The sequence below is a fragment of the Ptychodera flava genome, chromosome 13 (genome assembly GCF_041260155.1).
Source record: "Ptychodera flava strain L36383 chromosome 13, AS_Pfla_20210202, whole genome shotgun sequence".
Lineage (NCBI taxonomy): Eukaryota > Metazoa > Hemichordata > Enteropneusta > Ptychoderidae > Ptychodera > Ptychodera flava.
This window is the reverse complement of record NC_091940.1, coordinates 36,165,904-36,191,062: the sequence shown is the minus strand read 5'-3', so window position 1 is coordinate 36,191,062 and position 25,159 is coordinate 36,165,904. Positions and strand designations below refer to the sequence as shown.

At 36.2% G+C, this 25,159-nt stretch overlaps 2 protein-coding genes and 1 non-coding gene across 3 annotated transcripts in view; 1 reads left to right on the top strand and 2 right to left on the bottom strand.

Annotated features, from left to right (window-relative positions):
* The window catches only part of LOC139148313 (junctophilin-1-like), a 34,229-nt gene extending 25,395 nt beyond the window's left edge, over positions 1-8,834 (top strand). The window contains exons 4-5 of the mRNA XM_070719682.1: positions 331-1,319; positions 2,823-8,834. Of these exons, the coding sequence (XP_070575783.1) occupies positions 331-1,319; positions 2,823-2,933 (1,100 nt within the window). The 3' untranslated portion in view covers positions 2,934-8,834. The remainder of the gene's footprint in view (positions 1-330; positions 1,320-2,822) is intronic.
* A 2,703-nt stretch (positions 8,835-11,537) lies between these two features.
* LOC139148312 (kelch domain-containing protein 4-like) lies at positions 11,538-25,091 on the bottom strand. The gene is made up of 10 exons (XM_070719681.1): positions 24,843-25,091; positions 23,879-23,970; positions 22,170-22,248; positions 20,192-20,290; positions 19,436-19,572; positions 17,730-17,822; positions 15,722-15,951; positions 14,475-15,052; positions 13,650-13,746; positions 11,538-12,378 (listed from the first exon to the last, which is right to left on the bottom strand). Exons 1-10 carry the CDS (start codon positions 24,957-24,959, stop codon positions 12,347-12,349), a joined length of 1,554 nt encoding a protein of 517 aa, XP_070575782.1. The 5' UTR covers positions 24,960-25,091; the 3' UTR covers positions 11,538-12,346.
* On the bottom strand, positions 21,728-21,870 carry LOC139148796 (U8 small nucleolar RNA). The gene has a single exon (XR_011556022.1). It is a non-coding gene; the product is annotated as a U8 small nucleolar RNA (small nucleolar RNA).
* Positions 25,092-25,159: the final 68 nt, after the last annotated feature.

Here is a 25,159-nt window from a genome sequence, read left to right as displayed (position 1 = left end):
TCCCTTCATTTTTCAATGGCATGAAATGAGTGGATTGTTACACAGGAAAACTGTGGTGTGATTGTAAGGCTTTAACTTTTAAACAGTATTTAAAGCTTATGGTGGGAAACTATCATACACCAAAAGATACACTGTTGCCTATTGACAAGTTGTATTGTGAAATACCTTTCTAGAAGATTGGGTATCCATACATTTTCCAGTCAGTAACATCAGTGATATTTTCCTATGTACTTCCTTCCCTTCTGATGAAACCAAAATTCAAGTCATAGAAAGATTTGTCAATGGTAAGTATTGCTAGACCTTTCACTTTTGTTTCATGGGTTCTTTCAGGGTCAGGATCAGATATGGACTCAAAGCTTGAAAGGAAAAAGAGTTTCTTTAACCGCTTTGATCGTAAAAGTAAACTACGGGGAACTGTGATAAAAACAGTGGGAAATCAACTGCAGGTGCCTGAACAACATCATAACCATAGCAACCAGGATTATTACGATTCACTACGATATAACAGTGGACTGCGACATCATGAATCAGGTATATCCAGTGCTGGTGACATTAGCCCATCAGGGTCACCATTGATGTCCAGAAGGCAGGACAAATCTCACTCCATAGATGTCATGATGGATCCCAAATCACGAGATTACCATCGGTACCCTGAGAAACGACGTGTGCCAGATAAACTTGCGCTAGACGGGTCACCAATGTTGTCACAGTCGCATAGCTATCACTTTGAAGCGAACGGCAAGAGTGACTACGATGATCGATTGTCCTATGATTCCCCATATGATCACCCACGAGACATGCACACACGATACGGAAGGCACGATCGCTCTTCTGCCGAACTCACCCCTGACTCTGGTGTAAGTACGCTATCTGAGTCAGAACGTTCAAAATCGCACAGGAGAGAACACAATGATAGGGGAAAATTACAGCGGCGGGGAACCTTACAGCGCCAGCAAAAGTTTGAAGATGAGAATGCTCGCTCTCACCAAGAGCCTCTCTCTCAAGGCACCGATAGTACACACGTCACAATCAAAGAACCAGAATACGACCCTGACGCCGATGACGTCGAAGACTTTCAACCTCTTGATGATGAAGAGGAGGCGTCAGAGAAAAAGAAAAAGAAGAACAAAGTCAAATCCAAATATTCAGAAATTGTGCTCAAGTCTGATAAACCACCAGGACATTACAGAAGTTTAACTGGCAGATTTCCTGATGGATGTAGCATTACGTACATACCAAAAGATGACGAAAATGAAGAAGGATTTCGAGATCCAGATTTGGATCCTGAAGGTGTCATGGTGGTACGTGGAAAAAATGTTGTAAGTAAATTGATATCTGAGCATTCAAAAGTACCTTTCTTTGATTTTTCATATAGTCTGATGGTGCCATGTTTTAGTTTCACTCCAATACAAATAGTACTTACAGCAAAAGTGAGCAAATGAGAGACAACGAGTGTGGCATAGCTCAAGAATTTTGTTGCCACTTTCTTTGAACAAAGTGATCATTGGGTCTAGGGTGTCTTGCTTAATGAAAGAAGAGAAGCACAACCTGTGGAACCTAAAATGTTAGAAATATTTATATCATTTATAAGTACTTAAACCATGACTTAACTAGTCAGTTTGGCTGGGCCATGCTCCATAATTTCAATAATTCCATGAGTTGCCTAATAGAGAATTTGAAAAATACACAAAATTCTTTATCAAAGTTCAACTGAAAAATTAGTTTATGCTTTCATCCAGTCAGACTTGATTGCTTCAACAGTTTGTTTTTTGGTCTCATTTTAAAATTATCAATTAATGAAATTGCAGTTACAATTAAAAACTCCGCTGCATATCATGTACCGGGTATCTAAAACTACTAAATCTCATTATGTTCAATCACTACTGTGTAGCTTGCATTGATTCCCCTTCATAAGTGAATTGAATTCAAAATTTTATGTTTAACTTTTAATGTTTGGAACCATATTGCACCACATTACCTTTGAAAGAGGCCTTACATTTTAAACATTCATTCTCATGATGATGACACCCTTTTGCCAAAGATGCACTCAGCTTGCACAGCCTTTCAGTAATTAAGGACTGGGCTGCTACCAGAACTAGGTTATTCAAATAACTTGTGAATTTTGATTGTGATTTAAAATCTGGTGTAAAACACTGCTTTTTTGAAAAAAGTTTAATTCTCTGATTTTTAAGTATGCTCTTGTATTAAATTTAAATTTTTGACAGTGTTGTTTCGTGTCTTGAGAGATAATAATAATGATAACAACTCAGTTTAACTCTTTGACCGCTGTATTACCACAACCCTGTTACGTTTGATATTAAAGTATACCTCTATGTTGGGGCTGTAAGCAGAGGTATAGGAAAGGGCTTAAAAGGGTGACCCCTTTCCTGGAGTTGGAGGGGGGAATATCTACTTAAACACACCAATATGTAGCATCCTACGGATATTTTTTACAGTTGTAAAGTTGAAAGTGTCGCCATCATGGTATATGTGGTGGTCATAAATTTTGTTTTTTTTGAATTTTACTGATGCCAGCTGTAACTGTTTGGCATTCAGATCAATATTCCTACATATTAAGATTTAAAGATAATACATTTGCAATAGATCTTGACAGGTTTATTGATATTGAAATTTCTGGTCTCCCTTCCTTATGAAAGGTACTGATATAGGGTTTTATAGATCAACAAATGTGAATGAATTATGTTCTTCATTTTATGATATGCATCAGAATTATGCTGTATGATTATTGACATGATATATTGAATATAACACGGAATACTTAAATGTACGGCTTACTGTTTGGATTTTGTTGCTCGTTGCAGGAGTGGTCAGCTAGTGGCAAAATGGTTGCATTGGTGCTGTTTCTAAATCTGGGCTTCACTGTCCTGTTCTCACAGTTGTTCACTCAAATTCAGGAAATGCCAGACTTCTAACGCAAACTCCAGAGAGCAAGAAGAAGATCAGATCCGACTTGAAGCGTCAGTTCTGAAGAAGTAAAAATTTGTGACCAACCTAGGAAACTTCTGTTCTATAGTCATCTCTGACTCAAATGATTAAAAACAGCTTAGGTTGTCACGAAGAAAAATCAAGATTTAACGACCATGCGAATTAAAGACTTTAAGAATGAAAATGAAATACACTGTATGTAAATGCTGAAAAACATACATTGGAGGGCTTGAAAGTTGTTGTTTTTGGATTCAGAGGACCAGTGGATTAAATTTTGATGAAAATTCTGGAAGTGAGAAGTTAATCCAGCTTCCGAAGCTGTTCAAGAGGACACTTTTCAAATATAAAATCAATAGTCTACTTTGACCACTACCTAATCAATCTGGCTGTCCATGTAAGATATCTAGTGGTCCTTGGTCCCATGAACACCACTTCAATTTCAAACCCTGCCGATGATGTTAACCTTCAAAGGATTTAAACTATTTTGTGTATTTTTAACTTTTTTGAAGTGAGCCTTGAATTCATGCAAAATCAAAGGCAAAGGAACCTTTTTTCCATTTTTGGATGTCATACCAACCATGCAATGTGTGCAGGGCGTGGGCATCATTCAGTAGTTCAAGGATTGTCGTCAAAACAGCATTTCTTGAACTTGTCATGCCCTGTGACTTCTAATGGATTTTTTGTGGCGGAAAATTGTGAATTTCCATGATGGGGATTTTTTCACTCACAAAGTGCTAATGTTGAATTTAGAATCCAGCCTGATTAAGGATTGAGAGAAACGTGTACATAGATAATTGAACAGTTCATGCCATCGGCGGCATTTTTCTTATGATGTGACCTTTCACCCCAATTTTTGCATAATTGGGCGGTTCAAAGATGACGTGACCTTTGAGTACATGTTTAGAATAGTTGTTTTGATGACAGAACATGCCTGACATTGCTCTCAACATCTGTTTTCAATGCTGTACTGTTGAAGATGAGCTGTTACTGGAACCGTCACAGTCATGGATTTTGCCATCTCTGAACTGGACTGTAGCTAAAATAGATTGGTTTATAGAGAACTTTGAATGAAGCGTGTAAATTGTCTTTGGCAATCATGGCGTGATTTAACTTAAATACTGAAATGAAACCATGGACTGTGATTTAAGAAGTGATTTTAGTGGCACTTGTTGATAAAGCTGCTGTTCTGTATTCGTAAAAACTCTCATCATGGGATTTATTGCAAAATGCACTTGGAAAAATTAAGAGTCAGCCAGGCTGGTTATTTAAATAGTGAAAGCCTTAAATAGGACCAAGTGACATTCAACTGCAACTTATTTTACAACTAATTTTTAAAAAAAATTATAAATATTAACACAGATTTTTATGAGATTTACCTTAATTTATAGGGTTGAATTAACTTATGGAGTAGTGTTTGGTGAAAGTGTACAAGATGATATGTGGGGGATAGAAGATTTGATAGGTGTAGATTAAGTACGGCTCATGTCAGACTAACCATTGAATGGGATGAAAAGATAGAGTCTTCAACCACTTTTTGTACAAGTATAGTGAATTTCTAGCGAGATGCCACGTCTAGGCCATTGTACTGATCGTGTCCAATCAAATTGCAAGGCACCACTTCTTGGCCATTGTATTGATAGTGTCCAATCAAATTCGCAAGATGCCACTTCTAGGCTATCGTACTGATAGTGTCCCTTCAAATTTGCAAGGTGCCACTTCTGGGCCATTGTACAGATAGCATCCAATCAAATTACAAACTCTGAAAGTGCTCTATTACATTTCTTCTCATTATTTATTTATTATATCAGACATCTTTTACTGGGCAACGAATACGAAATGAAGTCGTTTGATTGCAGATCAAGGAGTGTAACTTCTGGAGTAGACCATGCTAGTGTTTGTGTGCCAGTGCAGCATGAATGACCTATGACCTTGCATGAGAATAACATTAGACTGATACAAAGATTGAGTATTTAGATGCATGTCAGGTTGTGTACAGCATTTTGTACTCTGGTACTTTGTGGCAACTAGCTAGACAGCTTCTGTTTGACAGGAATTGATGGAAACACCTGAATTGAGGTGAAAGTGCTGGTCATTGTACACCAATTATTTTGTATTATTCATGTATTTATTTGTATTTTTCAAAAAATGACAATGCAAGATTTTCCAATGTTGCAATAGTAATATTCAGCAAGTATACCTTTCTAAGGTATGTGGTATACCTTTTGAAAGTTTGCAGTAAGCATCCAAAGTGCCTATCAGAAATTACTATTACTTTGGACTGCATTTTTTAATATATTGGTATTCTGATGATACCTGGCAACTGCAGATTATGTTAGCATGTCTGCATCAAAATATTGGTATTCTGACAATACCTGGCAACTCTGCAGATTATTTCAGCAAGTTTCCATCAATGTATTGGTAATCTGACAATACCTGGCAACTCTGCAGATTACCTATGCAAGTTTGCATCAATGTATTGATAATCTGACAATACCTGGCAACTCTGCAGATTATTTCATCAAGTTTGTATCAATGTATTGGTATTCTGACAATACCTGGCAACTCTGCAGATTATTTCAGCAAGTTTCCATCAAAGTATTGGTAATCTGACAATACCTGGCAACTCTGCAGATTACCTGTGCAAGTTTGCATCAATGTATTGGTAATCTGACAATACCTGGCAACTCTGCAGATTATTTCATCAAGTTTGTATCAATGTATTGGTTATCTGACAATACCTGGTAACTTTGCAGATTATTTCAGCAAGTTTGCATCAAAGTATTGGTAATCTGACAATACCTGGCAACTCTGCAGATTATTTCAGCAAGTTTGCATCGATGTATTGGTAATCTGACAATACCTGGCAACTCTGCAGATTACCTATGCAAGTTTGCATCAAAGTTGTGCCGTGCATACCATTATTTTGAAGCTTGCAGAAAACATCAAAGAGGTAGAACAGAAACTACTTTTCAACTTCGAAATCACAATTGAAAATGGTTACTAGTCTTTCAGATACTTTACAAAGGTGAAATAGTGTCATTTGGTAATTTTTTTATCTTTTCACTTGCAACAATGACTTTGAATTTGCAAAATGTTGCTGCAGCCTGTTCTTCATAAGAGTGTGGTCAGACATATTTATCCAAACTCTATAAGCCTTGCAAATTTGCAAGTTTATATGAAGGATACAAGAAACAGTTTTACAGTTATACATTTTGCAAGTTTGCTGAACAAATCAAAAACACCAGCTGGTGTTGTGGTACTCTCTTATTCCAAATGTGAAGTGTTGGAGTTGGGTGTACTTCTCCAATTTGGAGAGGATATCAAAGTACTGATGTTGAAGCCCAAAACTTTACAATCATTCATACATTATGAAAGATCTTTTATTTTCAAAGCTTACAGTCATGCATGTTTGCTGCATGTTTAAATATGAAAGTTTTGGATGTTGTATGACCATAACTTTGCTGATTTGAATGTCACAATGTAGCCATGTCAATCAGAAGCTTAGAAAGTCTTGCTACACTTGTACTCCTCATGGTGGAGATCTAAATTTCAGTATTAATAACAATATTAGTGAAGACTGTTGCTAAGCGATGACTATCTGATAATTTGTTTTGTCCTACTGCCATTCATCAGTGTTCATATCAGTTGTACGTTGACTTCAAGGAGTCAATCATGGGTGGAATGAATAGGTGTGAGAAGCGTTATCAAAGCTGTGAGATGGGGAAATCGAAACATAGTACCAAACCTTGGTACATGTCTTGCCTGTTGGTACTTCACCCACCTCCATCAGAGGGAAAACGGGGTATGAATATGTTAAAACCAGGCAACAGGCTTGATGGATCCAGTCCAGTAAATCCTTCCAAAAAAACCCCAGCAGAGTGACTTGTGATCGTAAACAAAGTTGATTTGATGTTAAGAGTATGAATAAAAATGTCCTCACATCTTTGTAGTCAGCATTTAATACACATAGTATGTGGTTTTGTCTTGCCAATTGTCCGGCCATTGTGTGCGGTTGTAATCAGTACTTTCAGTAGGATACGTAATCATACAGTTTTGTGTGCAATTGTCTCAGAATCCATTTATTTACTGTTTTATTACAGAATAATTTGCTAATTTAACTAATGATTGTAATCTTTTTAAATGATCTAAAACGTAAGTGTGATTTTATTCCATAGAATTTAATGTCATACAGTTTTGGCATTCAGTCAACATTTCTCCAGGTTCTTGACAAATTTGACAACTTTTTACAGTTTTTTCTGACTTTTGTTACTTTTCCAGTGGCACTTCTTGATGATACTGCTGCAGTTTCAATGGACCTTTTTGTTACATTTTCAATGTTTTGCTACCTTCACAATGTTTTTTGCTGTACTAGGGTATTTTTGGTAAATTTGTAATATTGAACTGTGACATTGGCAACAGTAAGTACAGTGTGACGAGTGACTGACTCACTTCAAATTTTTTGGTGACGATTAATTATATTTTTGTATTGATGAAATGTCAGATAGTTGACCACGGTTAAAGCTACCAAGCCAAGGGCAGTGAGTCTGTATTATGGAGAGAATTCCTATCAAGAATTGGATTAATTTGATGTCACACCACACCATCTATCTCTTACCTAGAAGCTGTCTGTGCACATAAACACTTAGAATAGCTTATGAGGAGGATTTCAGAAATTTTTATCAAAAAATTTACAATTTCACAAATCAAGTGGCATATGTGCTGGAAATAACATCTTTTTATCATGATTTTTTTTTCAACCTGAGTCTACATTTTGATGTGTATTTGAGTTGTTACCCACTAATTGATAAAGGGCATCCCATGCTACATTCTAAACAATGTACATACAAGTTCTGGTATAGTCACAGGAGTGTTTAAATTATAATATTAGACTTAGAATTTTCTAATACATAGATGAACTGATACCTAAGATCTCACATCTCGTATACCACATTTTTTCACAGCCATAGACTTTTGACTTTCTATGGTTAAATTGGACGTTGGACTAACGTATTCCATAATCCTAACATATTTTCAAAATTTCAAAAACAAAAAAATACAAAGCTGACCGACTCAAATGACTGTTCAATTCCTATTACACTTCTAAAATGATCAAACTAACCAAATTGGTTCTTCAAGACTTTTCGTTCAAGCAGCAGCCAATTCATGAAAATGCTTGTGAAAGGAATAAAGTAGCAAGTATGTGACCTTTTGACCTCAATACAAGCCAATTGGTTTCATGATGAAATTTAGTGCAGTGTTTGTGAGTGGCATTTTGGTGTAACCATCCATCATAAAATGTGTTCCTTGTAAAAGTTTTGTGAGCTTCAAATATATCCCGAAAAACCAGACCTTGATATACGCAAACCAAAATTCTTTATCAGTAGGTAATGATCTTTGAAGAACACAAGGTCTGGTTTTCTTTTTTTCGGTGTCATGAGCTGAAGCATTTTAATTTTCACCGCAGAAAGCCAGTTGTCAGTTCATGGCATTAAACAACTGATGAAAACTTGCAGAAATTGGCTTGTGCTTGTGAAAAGTCTGTGTGAATTAATCATTGCATTCAATGTGTGCTAAAAAGTCAGTCAGTTTACCAATGAAGGTACATGACTTTTTCCTCACAAATAACTGTAACATCTCTTCTCCTAGCATTCACTTATGCATTTTTATGTAATTTACAAAATGTTGAACCAAATACTGGAACTGACAGCTGGCTTATTTTTGATATTTAATACTTATATGTCTTTCTCAAAATTCATTAATTATACAACTTTTGTAGAACGAAATAGGAATTCACACTCTTGCTAATTTTATTTTTTTCGTTTTATTATCCAAGTAAATAACTTACTACTGCTTGGCTTTAAAATAAAATTGTTGTTCAACAACATAAACCTTTTGTATATGTTTCATACTTTCTTTATCTTCAAAGCAGTTTTGATAGAAAAGGTAGTAGAAACTACTTTCTGCTGCCTGCCCCGTCTACCTTTCCAGTCAGCTCCTCCCCATCTATCAAATGGTTTGTCCCAAAACTAATTTTACAGCTTATGAAGGAACATCATTATGGATATATGTATGCAAATTTTGGGTCAAAATTGTGCCTGCTGCACGCTCAATACATTTGTTGACTGAAATCAGACTGGACTTTGGTGATCATAATGTGAGACTGCCGCTAAGAAATCACAAACAGTATTCGTTCCCACCTGTCATTTGACAAGATTAGTTTCACAAACCGTTTATATATGTGGTTGAGGAATTGTGGGATGGACTTCAGATGAACCACATAAATTGCACGATAGAACTCAATGTTATTGTGAATTGCAAAACTACTACAGGAAAATCTCTAAATTATTTACGACAGTCATGAGAGGTGACAGAAAGAGAGTGATGTGTACGTATCGACGTCGCCGTACTCTACATCTGATTTTAATCAGATTGCCTAGATAGGGTGCAGTTTTCTGTTTTGATGAAACTTTATGAACCAGTTGTAATTTTGTTTAATAACTATAATCCATTCCACAACGATCTACCAAAGTGTTCATGGGATCCACAATTAGGTATGTACACTTTTCCCTACCTGTACCCATGGGAGATCCATTGTCACCTTGGTATTGTATGTACTGGACTTTCTTGGACTAGAAATCTGCAAGTGTTATCGCCCTCACTTGACATGAAAAGTAGCACATGCACAGTTGTGTTGGCACTGCACCACCTTGTAACAATGGGAAACGGTGAAACCTGGAAGCACAGCTGTAGGAAACACTGAATACTGTAACATTTGAGAGATATTGATGACAACTTGAGTTTTTCAAATTTTGGCTACTCTACCAAACCACAACAGCACACGGTAATGTCTCAGTCTTTTGGTGATCATGATCTTCCTTTCATCAAGTGTGCCCTCTGTGGCCACTCACGAGCTTCAGTTTTACATATACATGTATGGCACATCATCCTGCTTTCTTGTCACTGTCTGGTCTTGCACAAGCTGTATGTTCTATGTAGTGTAAAAGCTAGTCATTTAAGGGGCCGTGGATAATTAAAGCATTTGCACGGTAAACACAGCTATTATTGCATTTGGCCTCAAACCGAGCTCCCCGAGACAAAAGTTTGGAAGTGCAAAAATCCAAGCAAGCCTCTTTCTGTATCAGCATACCTACGATTGGTAATTACGTCGATATGAAATCACACATACGCTCCTACCACCCCCAGCATACCCCTCTAAAATCAACAGAACCTCAACCAATAGAATGAAATGAATCGAAACAGTTTTACGTTATTTTGCACGTGCACTGAACCACATGTCAGAAGAATGTTGTAGCCAGTGCTGCACTGGCCTGGTACATGCCAAACAATATAGCGATATTTTGCGATACATAAAAACGTCTAGCTAGATGTTACGATATAAAAACATGTAATGAGATTTTTGCGCACGGTAATCGAATACAGTCAAACCCCTCCCCCTAACGGAGGGAGGGGTGGTGAGTTGCGTTTGAATTTTTATCAAGCTGAGGGCTCTTGCATGTTCCAACAGTACTACATCAAGAATATACCACTACAGTTATTTTCACATATTGACCATTCAGATGGCTGTATTTGGTATTTGGCATCTCAGGGACTGATATTCCTTTTTACAATACTTTTGTAATTTACTATTCATTTTGAAGCTCTTGGAGTTATGAGAATTTTCAGTCTTATTTTTTGTGAAAATCAAAAATTTCATTTTCCTACATATAGACAACACAGGAATGCCAGCCATTTTCAATTTCAAATGTCAGTAAGGTACATGTAATTTGTTTCAATAGTACCAAATTTTGCACAGTTACCCCATTTTTATCCTTGATTTTAATAGAGAATGGTTGAAAGTTTTCTAGAGGAAAGTTTGAGCAAAAATTAGGTCTTAAATTTCAAGGCCCATGCGACCGGTAGCCCATATGCAATACAAAAACTAGAATTCAAATACTTTACAGTTACTGCTTTAAAATAATAACAGGAAATAAATACACAGTACTTGGCAGTTTTGTGAGTTTATTCCATGGTGGACAAAAACCTATACATGATAGCTATACGTGTGTGGCATTTCTTGCAGTTGTTGATCTCTGTTATTTTGAAAAAAAAAATTATTTTAGGGTTAGGACATAGTCCTGAAGGACAAGTTTTGGAACTAGAACTTTTTGTTCAAATCTTTCCAGGTGTTATAACCACTGTCAACCAAGCGCTGCCAAATACTGATGAAAGCCCTTCTATAGAAAACAAGCTCAAGCAAATGAAGATGCAACTGATGAGTCATCATCTGGTTACTGTTTGAACATTGTTAAAACTGTTTTGAATTCATTGAAGCTGCTCTGTGTCAACACACACACACACACACACACACACACACACACACACACAGGACAGCATCCTGCTTCAAAACACAGTTTTATCCCAAGTTCATAATGTAACAAGATGTCGATTCATCTGTTACATCTTTGTTCTATGGGCTGATCTTAATCAGAGTTTTTATTTGTATTTGGGTGTGCTTGCTTGATTGCTCTTATATGAAATTTGAAGTACATACCAGTAATAAGGATCACACAAAGATCTTTCTCCGAGATATATTTCCAGTTTGCATAAAAATAAGAATTTATTCAGACTGTAATGGTCGAGGAAAATTATGATGGCATTTTCCTAAAATTACAAAGCCTAGCTACGACCTATGTCACAGAACTGTGTCAATTCAGGCTTCCTGTATAACGCTTCTTTGTAATTTCATCAAAATGGTAGAGTTGAATTTAGCCCTATTGTCTTTAATGACATTGGTTGGATCCAACGCTGTCAGTGTGGGATGTACCGGAAGGGATGAAAAGGTACATGGGAAGATACAGTATAGTTGTCATGAGATACAGCTGTTATACAGAAATCAATGCATGTGATGAAAGTTTGGTGAATGAATTTAAGTTTGATAGTTAGCCAGTGATATTGATTCCAGGGTCCATACACTCAAAGTCATCTACAATTCATGAACATTTTCCTGCGATTTTCAAGCACTAACTGATGTCCACTACATATATCATTTTCATGATGTGACAATCCAACGTTTCGTAATTTTCGAAAGTCGCAAGTGGCATATCAGTCTTCCTTGGCGTTTCAAGAACTCTGAGTCAATAAATTTCGAGAAATTGACAAGGACTTTCCACAAGCATAGAGACCCTATGACTCTTATCCTTCTCTATTAACTTTAACTACCGTATGTACCAATACAGGTACCATTCAATGGACCACCTGTCTTGTTGTATCTTAAGTGATTCAGTGAGTATATTCACCACTCCATCTTACTGTGTTTACTTCCATTCACACCATTGACAGCTATGGGCCATGCTAAGCAACAATGAATTGGCCTGAAATAGGTTTGGTATTACTCAGTTTGTCACGAACCGAGGATAGACTCTTCGGTGGTGCCTGCAAAACAAAACAAATTTATACTCTCAGATTCATCAGCTAAACATTGCCAACTTTCAAAGTAAATACAGAGTCTAAGCTTTACATACTAAGAAAGTCAATCGTAAAAACAGGATTTGTACACTCTCTAGTTTTAATAATGGAGATGAATCTATAGACAAGCATCTGACCAAAATTTTGCATTGTTTTACCACATTGCATTGTTTTACCACATTGCATTGTTGTACCACATTGCATTGTTGTGCACATATGGAAACACAATCTCCACCTCAAAACTTAATGAATATTTGTCATGTGACTGTAAATTTTCCAATGACAATTTCACAGTTTGGCATTATTGACTAATTGAAGATGATGAAATAGCTTATTTAATGTTCGGCAACTCACTAATTATATAAGATAATTTACAAAATGGCAGGGTTTATGTTCAAGTACAATTGTACAGTGGAGGTATTGTTTTAAGAGTGTAGTGTTGAGGACAATACCAAAGGCTGTGATAAAAGGACATCATCCCTAGTATTTTGTGAATATCACAAGCAAGTTGGAAAACAGGTGCTTTAAGAACACCCTGTGCATACAGAGCATCTCGCGATTGTGTGCACATTAAGTACCCGGTACATGTCTAGCACCTACGCTGGCTTCAAAGAAAAGCTTCATGAAAATTCAACCCATACTGTGAAGAAATTGTAATTCATATTCTCCATGGATTTTGATTGCTCTTCATGCATTGAGTGGCTTACTAATTGTAAATTTGTACCTTTTTTTGGAAAAATATTGAGGCTGGGTCAGCTTTTCCCAGTCTCTACATCACTTGTCTGTCAAAAGGGCAAATGGCATTTGCTGACACCAAAATTTATTGGACTCAGCAACCCTGATACCAAAATTTACTGGGCGATGAAACTCCAGGCATTACAAATGCAGGTGTATGATAATAGTTGTACAACTCTCTGAATGCCAAAATTCTTTTCAGTTATAATTCTGTATTTTTACTCAACATCTCTGATTACAACTTTCATGTGGATTTGGATGCTATATAAAAAACACATTATCAATTGAGTGCTAAATTGATCGCTCATTTTTCATTGATAGTATAGTTTCAATTCAGAGAAAGCTAAGTTGACAGTTCAGAATGCAATGTTTTCATCACCCTTTAAATGGTAAAAGAAAATCTTGAAAGTAAATGAATAAATGTCAACATTGTGACATTGTGGGTACTGATTATTGACATTGCATTTTATGTATGACAGACAGCATTTCAATCATTCACACACCTCCAACAGCGCCCTCTATTTCATCATCTCCTTCATCATCATCCTCCTCCTCCTCCTCATCATCATCTTCATCACTTGATACCTCTCCTTTCCATTCCTGGTGGTATGTGAGAAAAAAAAATCAACAGTTCATCGTGCCTGAAATTTTCATTCACTGAAAAATCTGTTTATCCATTGTTGGATAGCCTGGTTTGATCTGTTCACAGAACAGTGACATGAAAACTGGAAAGCAAATTCATATTACATAAACAGTTTGTGATTCATGTTATAATACACAGATACAGTTTTCTATGTTTTTGTTTTTGATTCAGGAACACAGTATAACATAAAAATTTCTGCTTTCCCTGATATAACTGCATTGATACATTGAGGAGAATTCCAGGAAAATGGCCAGGGAACCATGACAATATTTATTCGTTGACTATCATTTGCAAAAAATGCTGGTTGTACTAAAATAACTTGTCAACAAAATGAAAAGAAATATCGCTACAAATAGTTGAGCATAGAGAACTGGAAAACACATATGTAAATGAGAATTCTGCCATTTTACAACGAGTTTTTTAGGATTTGATTATCTTCCTTTCCTGTCAGTGGTATTTGTTTGAGACCTCCCTACCCTCAACTTTTGTTTAGGCGAGGACAAGGTCAAAAACAATTTCTTTTGTTTATCATGTGTGTGTTTTCATTATCAAACATCCCTACGCATTACAGGAAATTTGCTTTTGCATGATCTGTGAAATTACTGTGAAAATTCATGAAGTTGATGATGGCCGGATAATTAACAAAACGCTGTTATTTATATTGATAGACATTCAGTGATGTTACCTGTTTTGCTTTATCCAGGGCAACTAGTGTCTTCCACTCATCAAATTTATGTACATCAATGGCATACATATCATTCAAAGTGATTTCTACATCTCCTCGTTCATAGACTCCTCCATAAAGATAGAGAATGCCACGTTTCACTGTCATCAGACAGTTCATTCGAGCACACGGACCAGCATCCTCTGGTACTTCTGTGACTGTTGCTGCAGCTTTTGTCTCTTCTTCCACTTCCTCATCTGATTCACTGCCACTTCCTTCATCATTTTCATTATCTTGTTTCTCACTGTCTTTTTCCTTTTGTTTTCTTCTTCGTTTCTTTTTCTGTTTCTTCCCTCTGAGTTGCAGTTCAAACCACTTCCCCCGTTCCAAATCCAGAGTGTACATGTCTTCCAAAAACTCACTCTCTAAATCTTCATCATCATCTTCAAGGTCATTGACACCTCCAAACATGAAGGCTCTGTTGCCGGCAGTAACCACCATGGATGTCCCTGACCTTGGCAATGGTTTCATTCCTGACTGACTCTGTCGAGACCACTTCCATTTCGTTGGCATTGTTTCTGCTGCCGCTTCATCTGAAGCTAAAGTTTTCAAATCAAAACAAAATAATCATATACACAGAGCAACAGATTGAAAAGGGAAGCTTATCTTTTGTAATCACTTTTCTTATCTCATACAATTCATTTCTCATTAGAACCTAAACTGAGACTATTTCACCCCTTGTCTACAATCACAGGTAACAGATATTATAAACTGAAAGCAACATTAGCTACAGATAAAGTTTCAAATTTATTATCTGTATGTTTATTTATCTGTGCAGTACATGTACAGCATATCATATGAAAGTCACACACGCTATAATCATACTTTTCCACACAAGAGGAAAACATCTTTGGTTTTTATGATAGAAATATTTTGCATTCATTGTCTTATGGCCAATCTTCTTGAACATTAATCTATGCCTAACCATAGACAGTAGAAGTGTTTCGCTTCCACTATTTACGCCTGAAACACCTCAAAAAAGACAGAAGTTCAAAACTACTGCATTAAACTGGATGTTAGAAGTACACTGTGATACTCTGACTACTAAAGGTAAATTGTTGGAGGCTTGCAAAGACATCTTAATGCCAATAATGATAACTTGTCGGTGATAGTTTAACTTCAGTTTCATCAGATTTGAGCTCATATCAAACTATCAATGCAATGTGCCAAGTGTGGATATCACTGGGAAAAATAAGAGAAACACTTACTTTCCTTCTGAGGACTTAGCAAGAACATATCGTCATGTGTTACCCCTTGATCAACGTCTTTTTTCACAGGTTTTTTAGTGTAGCCACCATAGACTAGTAGCGCCCCATCAGTACGTGTCAGAAATTGACATGCAGATCTCGGCGATGGACCATTACCGGATATGGACAGTTTTATCCACTGGTACGTATCAAGGTTGAATGCATGAACATCATTAAAGTAGCGGTATTCTCTGTAGTGAAGGAAAATTAAACCATCTCTGTACTGCGCACAATGAACTGTTTCTTAATTACTGTTTTAAAGTTGTATTGTGTTTTCCAATTTGATTCAAACAGTCAATCTTTGACCCTGATACTATGGATGGATTTTGTGAAATTGAGAAACAATATCATGGTTTGATGTCTCACAATCATTTTGATTTTGAGCAGATGAACTCCGCTGGTGTGTTGTCATGGTAATTGATACTGTTACTGTTTTTAAGGCATTGCATTTGCAACTACAATGTTTAATGCTATATGTACAGTCTGTACTCCCTAGCTCTTATTACACATAATATGAGTGCCATTGAAGATTGGTCAATCTGCAGAACTTAAATTCAGTTGGCCATCAAACACACAATTTTACAAAAAAGAAAATGCTACATAGTTGCACAGCTAGCAGGGATAGGCTGCGATACTGCGAAGTAGTTACAAGATTGCAGTGTATCAAGGGTATTTCTTGTTGTATAATTGTTACATCGTATCGCTGCATGATATCGTTGTAGTGTATGTATCACTACAAACATATCCACATTCCATATAGACAGATGTACAGAGATAGATAGACAGTTAGACTTACAAACATCAAAACTATACCTAAAAGGCTCTACACACAATAAAAGTATTTTTTATATTCACTTGCTGACAATAACATTTCTAATGTTACAGTCTAAACATTGAAATAACAAGTCGCTGTCAATGACATAGTCCCCACATGGTCAATGAATTTGAAAACCATCGACAGAAATGATGGTTGAGTGATATTGGCCAACAGATACAGAAAATGGTGGAGTAAATGTTGTATTGATGTGTATATGCAGTTGATGTCTGATCTTTGAATGGAATTTAATAGTGAGCTAAATTTGAGAAAAAGTTGGGTTTGTAGATCAATGGTTGCAATGTGGTTAATATGAAGTCTGTTTGTGATAAAGATGGATATGGGTGGACAGATGTGGCAGTCCTTCATGTGGAATATGTCTGTAGGTATTGTAAATTTTTCCAACTTATTGATCTGGCAATGTATGAAGCTCAGTTTTACAAGCACAATAGTAAATGGTGACTTAATTGACTGGAAAGAATTGAGCACAAGGGGATATACAGTAATGCTAACTTTTGATGGTTTTTGGCGGCCATAGTGGATGTATCATGAAAACATTTGACATGCATATGTTAATCCTACTGTATGTTGTCCTTGTGCCAAGTTTAAAAGAAATTTGTCAAATCATTTTTTAGTTGTAGCTCTGGACATGAAAAAATTGCCAGAAAATTGCTGTCTGGCGACCATATTGGATTATGTCATGAAGACACTTGACATGCGTATGTAAGTAATAGTGTTGTTCTTGTGCCATGTTTAAAAGAAATTTGTCAAGGCATGTCTTAGTGATGGATCTGGTCATCAAAAATGCAAGAAAATGGCCACCTTATGGCCATATTGGATCATATCACAAAACAAATCAACGTGCAAATGTATGGCACTGGAAAGAATCCTTGTAAAAGTTTGAAAGAAATCACTCCAGGCATCTCTGAGTAATTTGCGTGAACGGACACATGGACGGATGTGCAGATGGACACACAGACACAACAAAATCTTAAGTCCCCCTGGACTTTGTCCATGGAGGCTAAAAAACTACTAGCCACATGTAAACAAATATTATAACTATAATGCAAACATTTTGACCAGGAAAAACTTTACAAAGTCAACCATTCCATCAGTAACTACAGATTCTTCATCAGATTTTATCAATAAACATACCTTAGACTTTCATGAAAACCACCAAATATTACAAGCAATCTTTTGTACACAACCATCCTGTGTCCACTTCTAGATGTTGGGGCTCCTGGGGAACTAGATATCAAGACATTTGAGAAAGGTATCATTTTAAATAAAAATTCATGAGCTGGCTATAGTACATGGTACATGAGAAACTGTTGACTTTCACTGTCTTTTCTCCTGTTCTGGTGAGCCATGTACTCTGCAGTATAAAATAATTCTGAACAAAATAAAGAAGTGAAAAGCACTTTTTTATATTTGGTATAAATTGCAAAAACAGTCGCTGTAGAAGGGCACTAGTGTTTATATGGCAGTCCACAATGCGTAGTTGGCAGATCCTTACTTATCAGGGGGACCAATAAAGCATTCATATCCGACTGCCAAAGATAAATACATTAATGAAATATTGATAGCAATCAGTCTTCAGATGTGGCTATCAACAACATGACATATCGCATGATCAGTTGTACAGGATGTATGCTTTCTATGGCTGAATTTCAACTTCATGACAGAATGACGGGGAGGGACCGTGACAGAGCAAACTAAACGACCACACTGAATTTTTATTTTAAATACATTCCTAACCAAATCTTTGCCATTGATAAGGAACACAATATTACTATCATATACAATATTGTAAACATATGGGACTATGGCCAGATGACTAGAGTATCTTGATATGACAGGACAAAGTCCTCCATTGTTTACTCTATTATACCCATATCAATCATAAAGTATGGTGTCAGTAGACGTCACAGACAATGACTCCAAGAGGTTGCTGTGCCATGATACCTTGCATACATAGTATATACACACTTGTCAATAAATTTTGAAGTTTTTATAGTGGTTGAATTAAAACAACTTATTCTCATACCCTGATCACCTTGACACTTCATCTGTAACCATGTCAACTATACGCATACATAAATTCACAGTATATACATACATAGGCACATACCAGCATGTATCAGGTACATGGATAGTTGTACATGTACAGACTTAACCCTTTCACCCCCAGTTCCCTGTATACAGGTCCAACTTTACCATAGAAAACAAAGGATTTGGGACAAACCATGGTGGTGAAAGGGTTAAGGTAGGGACAGATATTCAGGCTCTTAAATCTAATCAATACTTATCTGGTCTACAACTTGTGGGGGCTCATTTTAAAGCTGTTGATGTAAGGAAAATTTTTACAATCTTAGTTTTACAAAAATTGAAAATTGTATTTCTCCCAATAGAGTTAACACGGGGATAGCAGCAATTTTGAATTTCAAATTGTGGGAAATCTTGGGTAATTTGTCTCTCTAGTACCAAGTTTTGCATGGTGAACCTAGATCTTATTCTTGATTTGGTAAGAGAATGGTTAAAAGTTTCATTGAGGAAATTTTGAGCAAAAGCTTAAGTGTCAAGATGCATACTACCTAAAATAAATACACACAACATGTTCATTCATACATACTATGTACATATGTATAAAAATACCATGGGTGTATACATTTTTTTAGATACCAGAAAAAAATGTTCCTAAAATTGCAGGTATCCTGAGATTGATATTTTCATTGACAAAATCTAAGTAAATTACTGTCAAAACCTTCTGATAATGTGAATTGTTTGCTCAGCATTTCGTAAGAAATACTTTGTTTGTATAGATTACAGTGCCGTAATCTGAAAGTTTGGCCCACACTAACCTTATCTTTTCCCATTTCTTCTCTGACAGATGATACACCCATAAGTCTTTGTAGTGATGGAACTGTGACAGTGTAGGCGAGGAGAATTCTCCACCAAATATCCACAGTTGTCCTCCGCCTTGGGATAAAGCAACAGCCTATGCGAAAGAAAACATCACATGTATTACAAGAATTTCATAAAAAAAACGTTTTCTGTCATGGTGTAACAAAACTTTAATTCGTTCAGGTAAATTTAATCTATTTATTGGCTTTTTTTAAACAGAGAAGAGACAAACTAAAGTGACAATGGGATAACGATTCAGTATGATAAAGTAAAACATGTTGACGCGATTCAATACAATGTAACTGTGCTTCATCACATTGTGTGCCTGTAATTAGAATTTATGACAAGCATTGAAAATGAAAGACTTAAACTTTTTCTCAAACTCTCCTCAAGCAAATTTTCGCCTATTCACTTTCAAAATCAAGAATAAAAATCTGGGGTCACCATGCAAATTTTGGTATTAAAGAAACAAATTACCCAATATTAACCATAATATTTGAAATTCAAAATGGCCACTATCCCTTTGTTATCTCTCAGATGGGGAAAAGTAAAATTTCTAATTTTCACCAATCTATGCCAGTGAAAACTTACTCACAACATAAGCTTCAAAATGAGCTCCTGCAAGTTGTAGGCCAAAAGAATATTGTAAAAGTTTTTGAGTCTGAATATCTGTCCCTGGGGCGCATCCTACCATAAATTTACGATATAAGTACCTGATGTGCACATCTTGGTGGAGGCGCATTTGGAGCTTTCACAAGAGTCCATTCATTTCGTTTTATATTGTAGATGTACAAGTCATTGTATACAAATGTCTGAAAAATACAATAACATAAAATTCAGTACATGTTGTGGTGTTACTGGTAAGCCTAAAACTGACCGGAAATGTAGATACAGATGTATTTTTAACAGAAAGACAGGTCATAATAATATTACATGTACATCCACACTGGATCATTGAGTGCATCTACCTATAACATAACCATCAGCTTTGGCAAAGATAAACTATGTTTTATTCTCTCTTAGACAGGGCTGTTTCCAGTATGTGTAATTGTGATGATCTTGTGAATCCATGGAAACTATGAATTTACAAATACCATTGTGTGGAAGAAGCCAGAATAATTAACCAGTCAACTGAAAGCCCAGCATTTCCTTATTGTAGAGAAATAAACTAGTAAGTGTGGAAATAACATCCAACACTTTCAACCAGGCACTATGTATCCTCTCTGGTAGCCTCACATTTCTCATCAAGAACAATCCCAGGTTGTTTCCTGTGATGTACTAATCAAAGTTATATATCTACACTTATGGTGAAAATAGTTTCATTTACTTTTGAGGAGTGGCAAGGAATGCAGTGTAGCTGTCTTTAGATGTAAAAGGCATGATGTGTTAACCATGGCACAAAACCATGACCCAATTTCAGACCATTTTCACACCATAAGTAGGGCAAATTTTAGACTAAGTTCAGTTTCTAATATATACATTTATATGATTGAATATGAGTAAACACTCATGTGACAGTGACTGGAGATCTGTCCGCAAAAATGGCAAGTCAAGTTTTTTCCGGAAAAGATATAAAACTTATGATTAAAAGTAAACAATCCCTGTTTTTGACCTTGATCTTGAAGGATTTGTTGACACCATTTCCTAACAAACTGCTACTAACTCTCTAAGGAGAAACCATGAATTGAATTTTGAACCTTGAGTAGTCACAGGACAACAATTTTGATAATCATTACTTGTTCTCCTATTGGAATAATTTGTTGTAAAAGTCTAATGAATGAATGAAGTGTTTCAGAGCATTTGTGTGAGTGTCAATTGTGAGCTACCCTTAGGCCAAAGTAATTAAATTCTTTGTTTTGCGTCCACTCTAAATGGGAAAAGGTAAGCGTCTAAACGGCTGAAAAACACACACAAGAAAATTAACACCATGTAATTTGGTTGCAGCAAATAAAAAATTGTAAGAAAATTTTAGTTCAGAAAAGCTAAGCGGTCATGTCCTAAAATTTCCTATTCAAATACACTGTGTGTGTTTTTCATGGAAACCTTAAAAACCTACGCGGGTGGGGACACAAAACAAAGAATTTAATTACTTTGGCCTTATTGAACTGTTCGTATTTCCTTGAGGTGTCTGTGCAAAGGATATAATATACATATACACACACACTTGCATGACCTACTACATATTGATAGACTTGCTTTCATCAATTATGCATTGTGGTATTGTATGATAAATTTCATCCTTCAGAAGGTTCAGTCTGAGAGAAGGAGTCGTTGCTAATTACTCCATCAACTCAAGGTATAAGTCATACACAGATCATACCTATGATAACATCATATTTCCTCACTGATGTCCCTCATAGGGGACAACAGGTAAGGATTACCTAACTGAAGGATATTCTGTATAGCGACCTTTTTCTGCCAGTATGAAAGCTGACACAACACTATCAACAGTTTTGCATGTACAACCTGTATTCTCTTCCACATTTTTTTTTTTAAAAGTGACATCATATTTCTCACAGTATGTACAAATATTGAACAAATAATTAGAGAATTAATTATTTTAAGGGCCTCTAACAGGTTTCACTGGTACAATTGCCCAAGAAGCCCACGAAAATCATCAAAATCCCGATATTTGCTCAATGAATAAAATTAGCATAAATTAGCATACTAAGTAATATCCTTGTGACAAACCTTCTGGCCATTGAAATACTCGCCACCAAACATGATGAGTTCGTCTTTGTCGGGATGAGCAGTGAGTGACATACTGCACCTAGTGTAGAAAATACTTAAAACATTGATCTTTTCATAAGAGTGAAAATTGATTTACAATTACCATCCATTTTGCTGTTATACAATGAAAGTTATGACTTAAAGGATTTTTTCCATCAGTTGACCAATTAGTGCATCTTAAACAATTTGACACATTTCACTATAATACACACACACACACACACACACACACACACACACATATATATATATATATATATATATGCTCTTCAGATTTTTTCTATTAAAGGCGGAGCCTCCCTTAAAAAGGACGCACAGCTATAGTGGTGTTCATTGTGTAAGTGGACACCAAACAGACAACATGCGGGCACACGCTCCAGAAAATGCTGATTTTTAGTTTTTTTCCGGCCGCAAAAACGCAGACAGACTGCCAAGCATTCAGCCTGAAGCCGCTGCCGATCAAACTCTGTGGTTATATTCCAATTCTAATGCGACTGGAAGACGTTTTTTTAGGAAATTTGAGCGTTCCCCAGGTGGTGCGGAATCAATGACTGTTGGCGATTTGAACCGACTGTCAATCAAAAGCTTGTATAAACTCTGTTTGCAGGATTAGCAAAATGTGACAAAAGGTTGAGATCAGTTTGTGTAATTAATGTTATAGAAATCAAACATCGTACTGGCCAAGTGTTTGACTGGGAGGAGAACTCCACTAATGCGAGAACCTGGGATTGAAAGTTTCCATTAAGCAATCATAAGGTTGATCCACGAGTGATGCAGTATGGTCATGATTCAACTTTATGATATTTTTCAATCTCTTTGAATCAATTTTTAAAAAATTCCATAGTCTAAGCAGTACACCGTCAACAGTATGATAAATCATAGACTCAAGAGATTCTTTTCTAGGGGTCTAAGGAAAAAATTGGTGCAAGACAACACTTCAAATCTTACTGGTTTCTATGTTCAAATCAAATGTGCTGTCATGGATGTGATTCTAGAATCATCTGTTACGTGAATTCATTATTGCATGTGAGATTTCAAAAAGCTCAAGAAACACAATATTGGAAGAGTTTGGTAGAATTATGTCTTACATTCGTACATCCATCATTTGAACACACCTTCCCTTGCCATAACATGGCATACATATTTGTATTTTCTATGGCAGGCAAATGTTCACAGTTTGTTCATGCTTTTGTTGGAAAGTCAGCAACACTGAGTATCTTTGAATTATCTGTACTCACAGTATGTGTGCATCTGTGTGCATGTGTGTGTACAATGCCAACTTATAGATTAGAGATGAGTCAAAATCCATGATATTATGCGTGAGACATTTATGACAGAAGCTTAATAACCTAATGATGCTAAAGAAGAATAACAAGTGCCATATGGGAATAATCTTTATTTCATGGTTTTCTATTAAAAATTACCATATTATGCAATTTCCTTAATTATGGAAAAACATCAATATGAAATAATCCTCTTGAAACAGTTACAAGGCCTGTGTTGGCGCCAGATTGTCTCATCAGAAAATTTAGCCACAAAATTACAATTTCAATGGAAAACAAAAGGCTATCACACCTCCATAATACATACTAGAACAAAGGCGATCCCAGGGATCACCACAAGTGCCTTTAAAACTGTTGCTGTGGGAACATGACACTGACACATCATACCTTGGTGATGGTGGATCACACTGTTGTTCAGAGACTTCTGCACGTTTCCTATCTAACTCAGTAAACTCTGCTATCAGTGCGTCCAAATCTTCCTGCAGAATGGAAACAACAATGAAAGTATAATCCTAAGCAATGACTTTACAGTATGTAAAAAATACACACATTTTTTGAACAATATTAGAGTTAAGGGAATCTTTAATAATTAAGGTACATACAGGAGTATTTTTGAATGAGGATTTGGGAAGATAAACATTCATTTCAGTTTCTGACAGGTTTATAAGTCTTAAGAAAGAAGAAAGAATGAGAGTAAAGTAACGTACTGACACTCCATTTCGAAAAAATGTCAACATGACACATGATTTGATGCAATTTTGTAATCACAGAGGGCTTGAGAAAATAAACATATTTCTGGAAACTCAACCAGCTCTGCTGGACCTTACCATTCTTCTTGTATTTTAACAAAGTCGCATGAAACGGAGAAATTTGTCACAATTTTTAACTTATAACATAAATAACATGACCGTTTCAAGAACCAATAAATTTGTGACCATAGGCTTCATGTAGAATGGACTTCAATTTGTGTGTTATATACCAATACAGTGCTGAAGAGTTAATCACTATAATTCTTTTTGTAACGGACAGGACTAAAGAACTGAGTGCCAGTAGTGCAAGTGGGTCACCAACAGTATAAATCATGGAGGTAGAGGGAGAGATTAATTGCTTACAATATTGCAATTCAACACTCCATAAGACACAGGCATCCTCAGACACGAGGCTCACTGTTCCTTACATAAGTGTGCCCCTTCGGCTTTTATTTTTACACATTTAGGTAGGGTTTAGATCAAACAGTCAATATCGGACCTTCTCATTTTTGGATGATATATCTCTACAGTGTGATGATCTTAACCTATGAACAATGCAAGTGGCGAGACAAGCTAACGGATGGGACCTATCAGGCACTTACATCTGCTCCAAGTTGAAGTTCTTTCCTAGCTCGCTTTTCAGCCTTTTTGGCGGTTTTGGCTGCCGTTTTTTCAGCTCCATACCCCTTTTTGTCTTTTTTCTTGTTCTTTTTACCCATGTTCTACCAGCAACCGATTGCGATCGTTTCACAGTAGTACTACTGTACTATATAACTTCGGCGCTTCAGTGGTCAACGTGAGATATACAACAACAACTGCACATGTGTCAAAGGTAACTTTGTAAGCGGTCGTGGTAGGGCAATCTGGGAAACAAGATTTCGGTGATACTACTGCACCCGTTCCTGCAATGATCATTTCT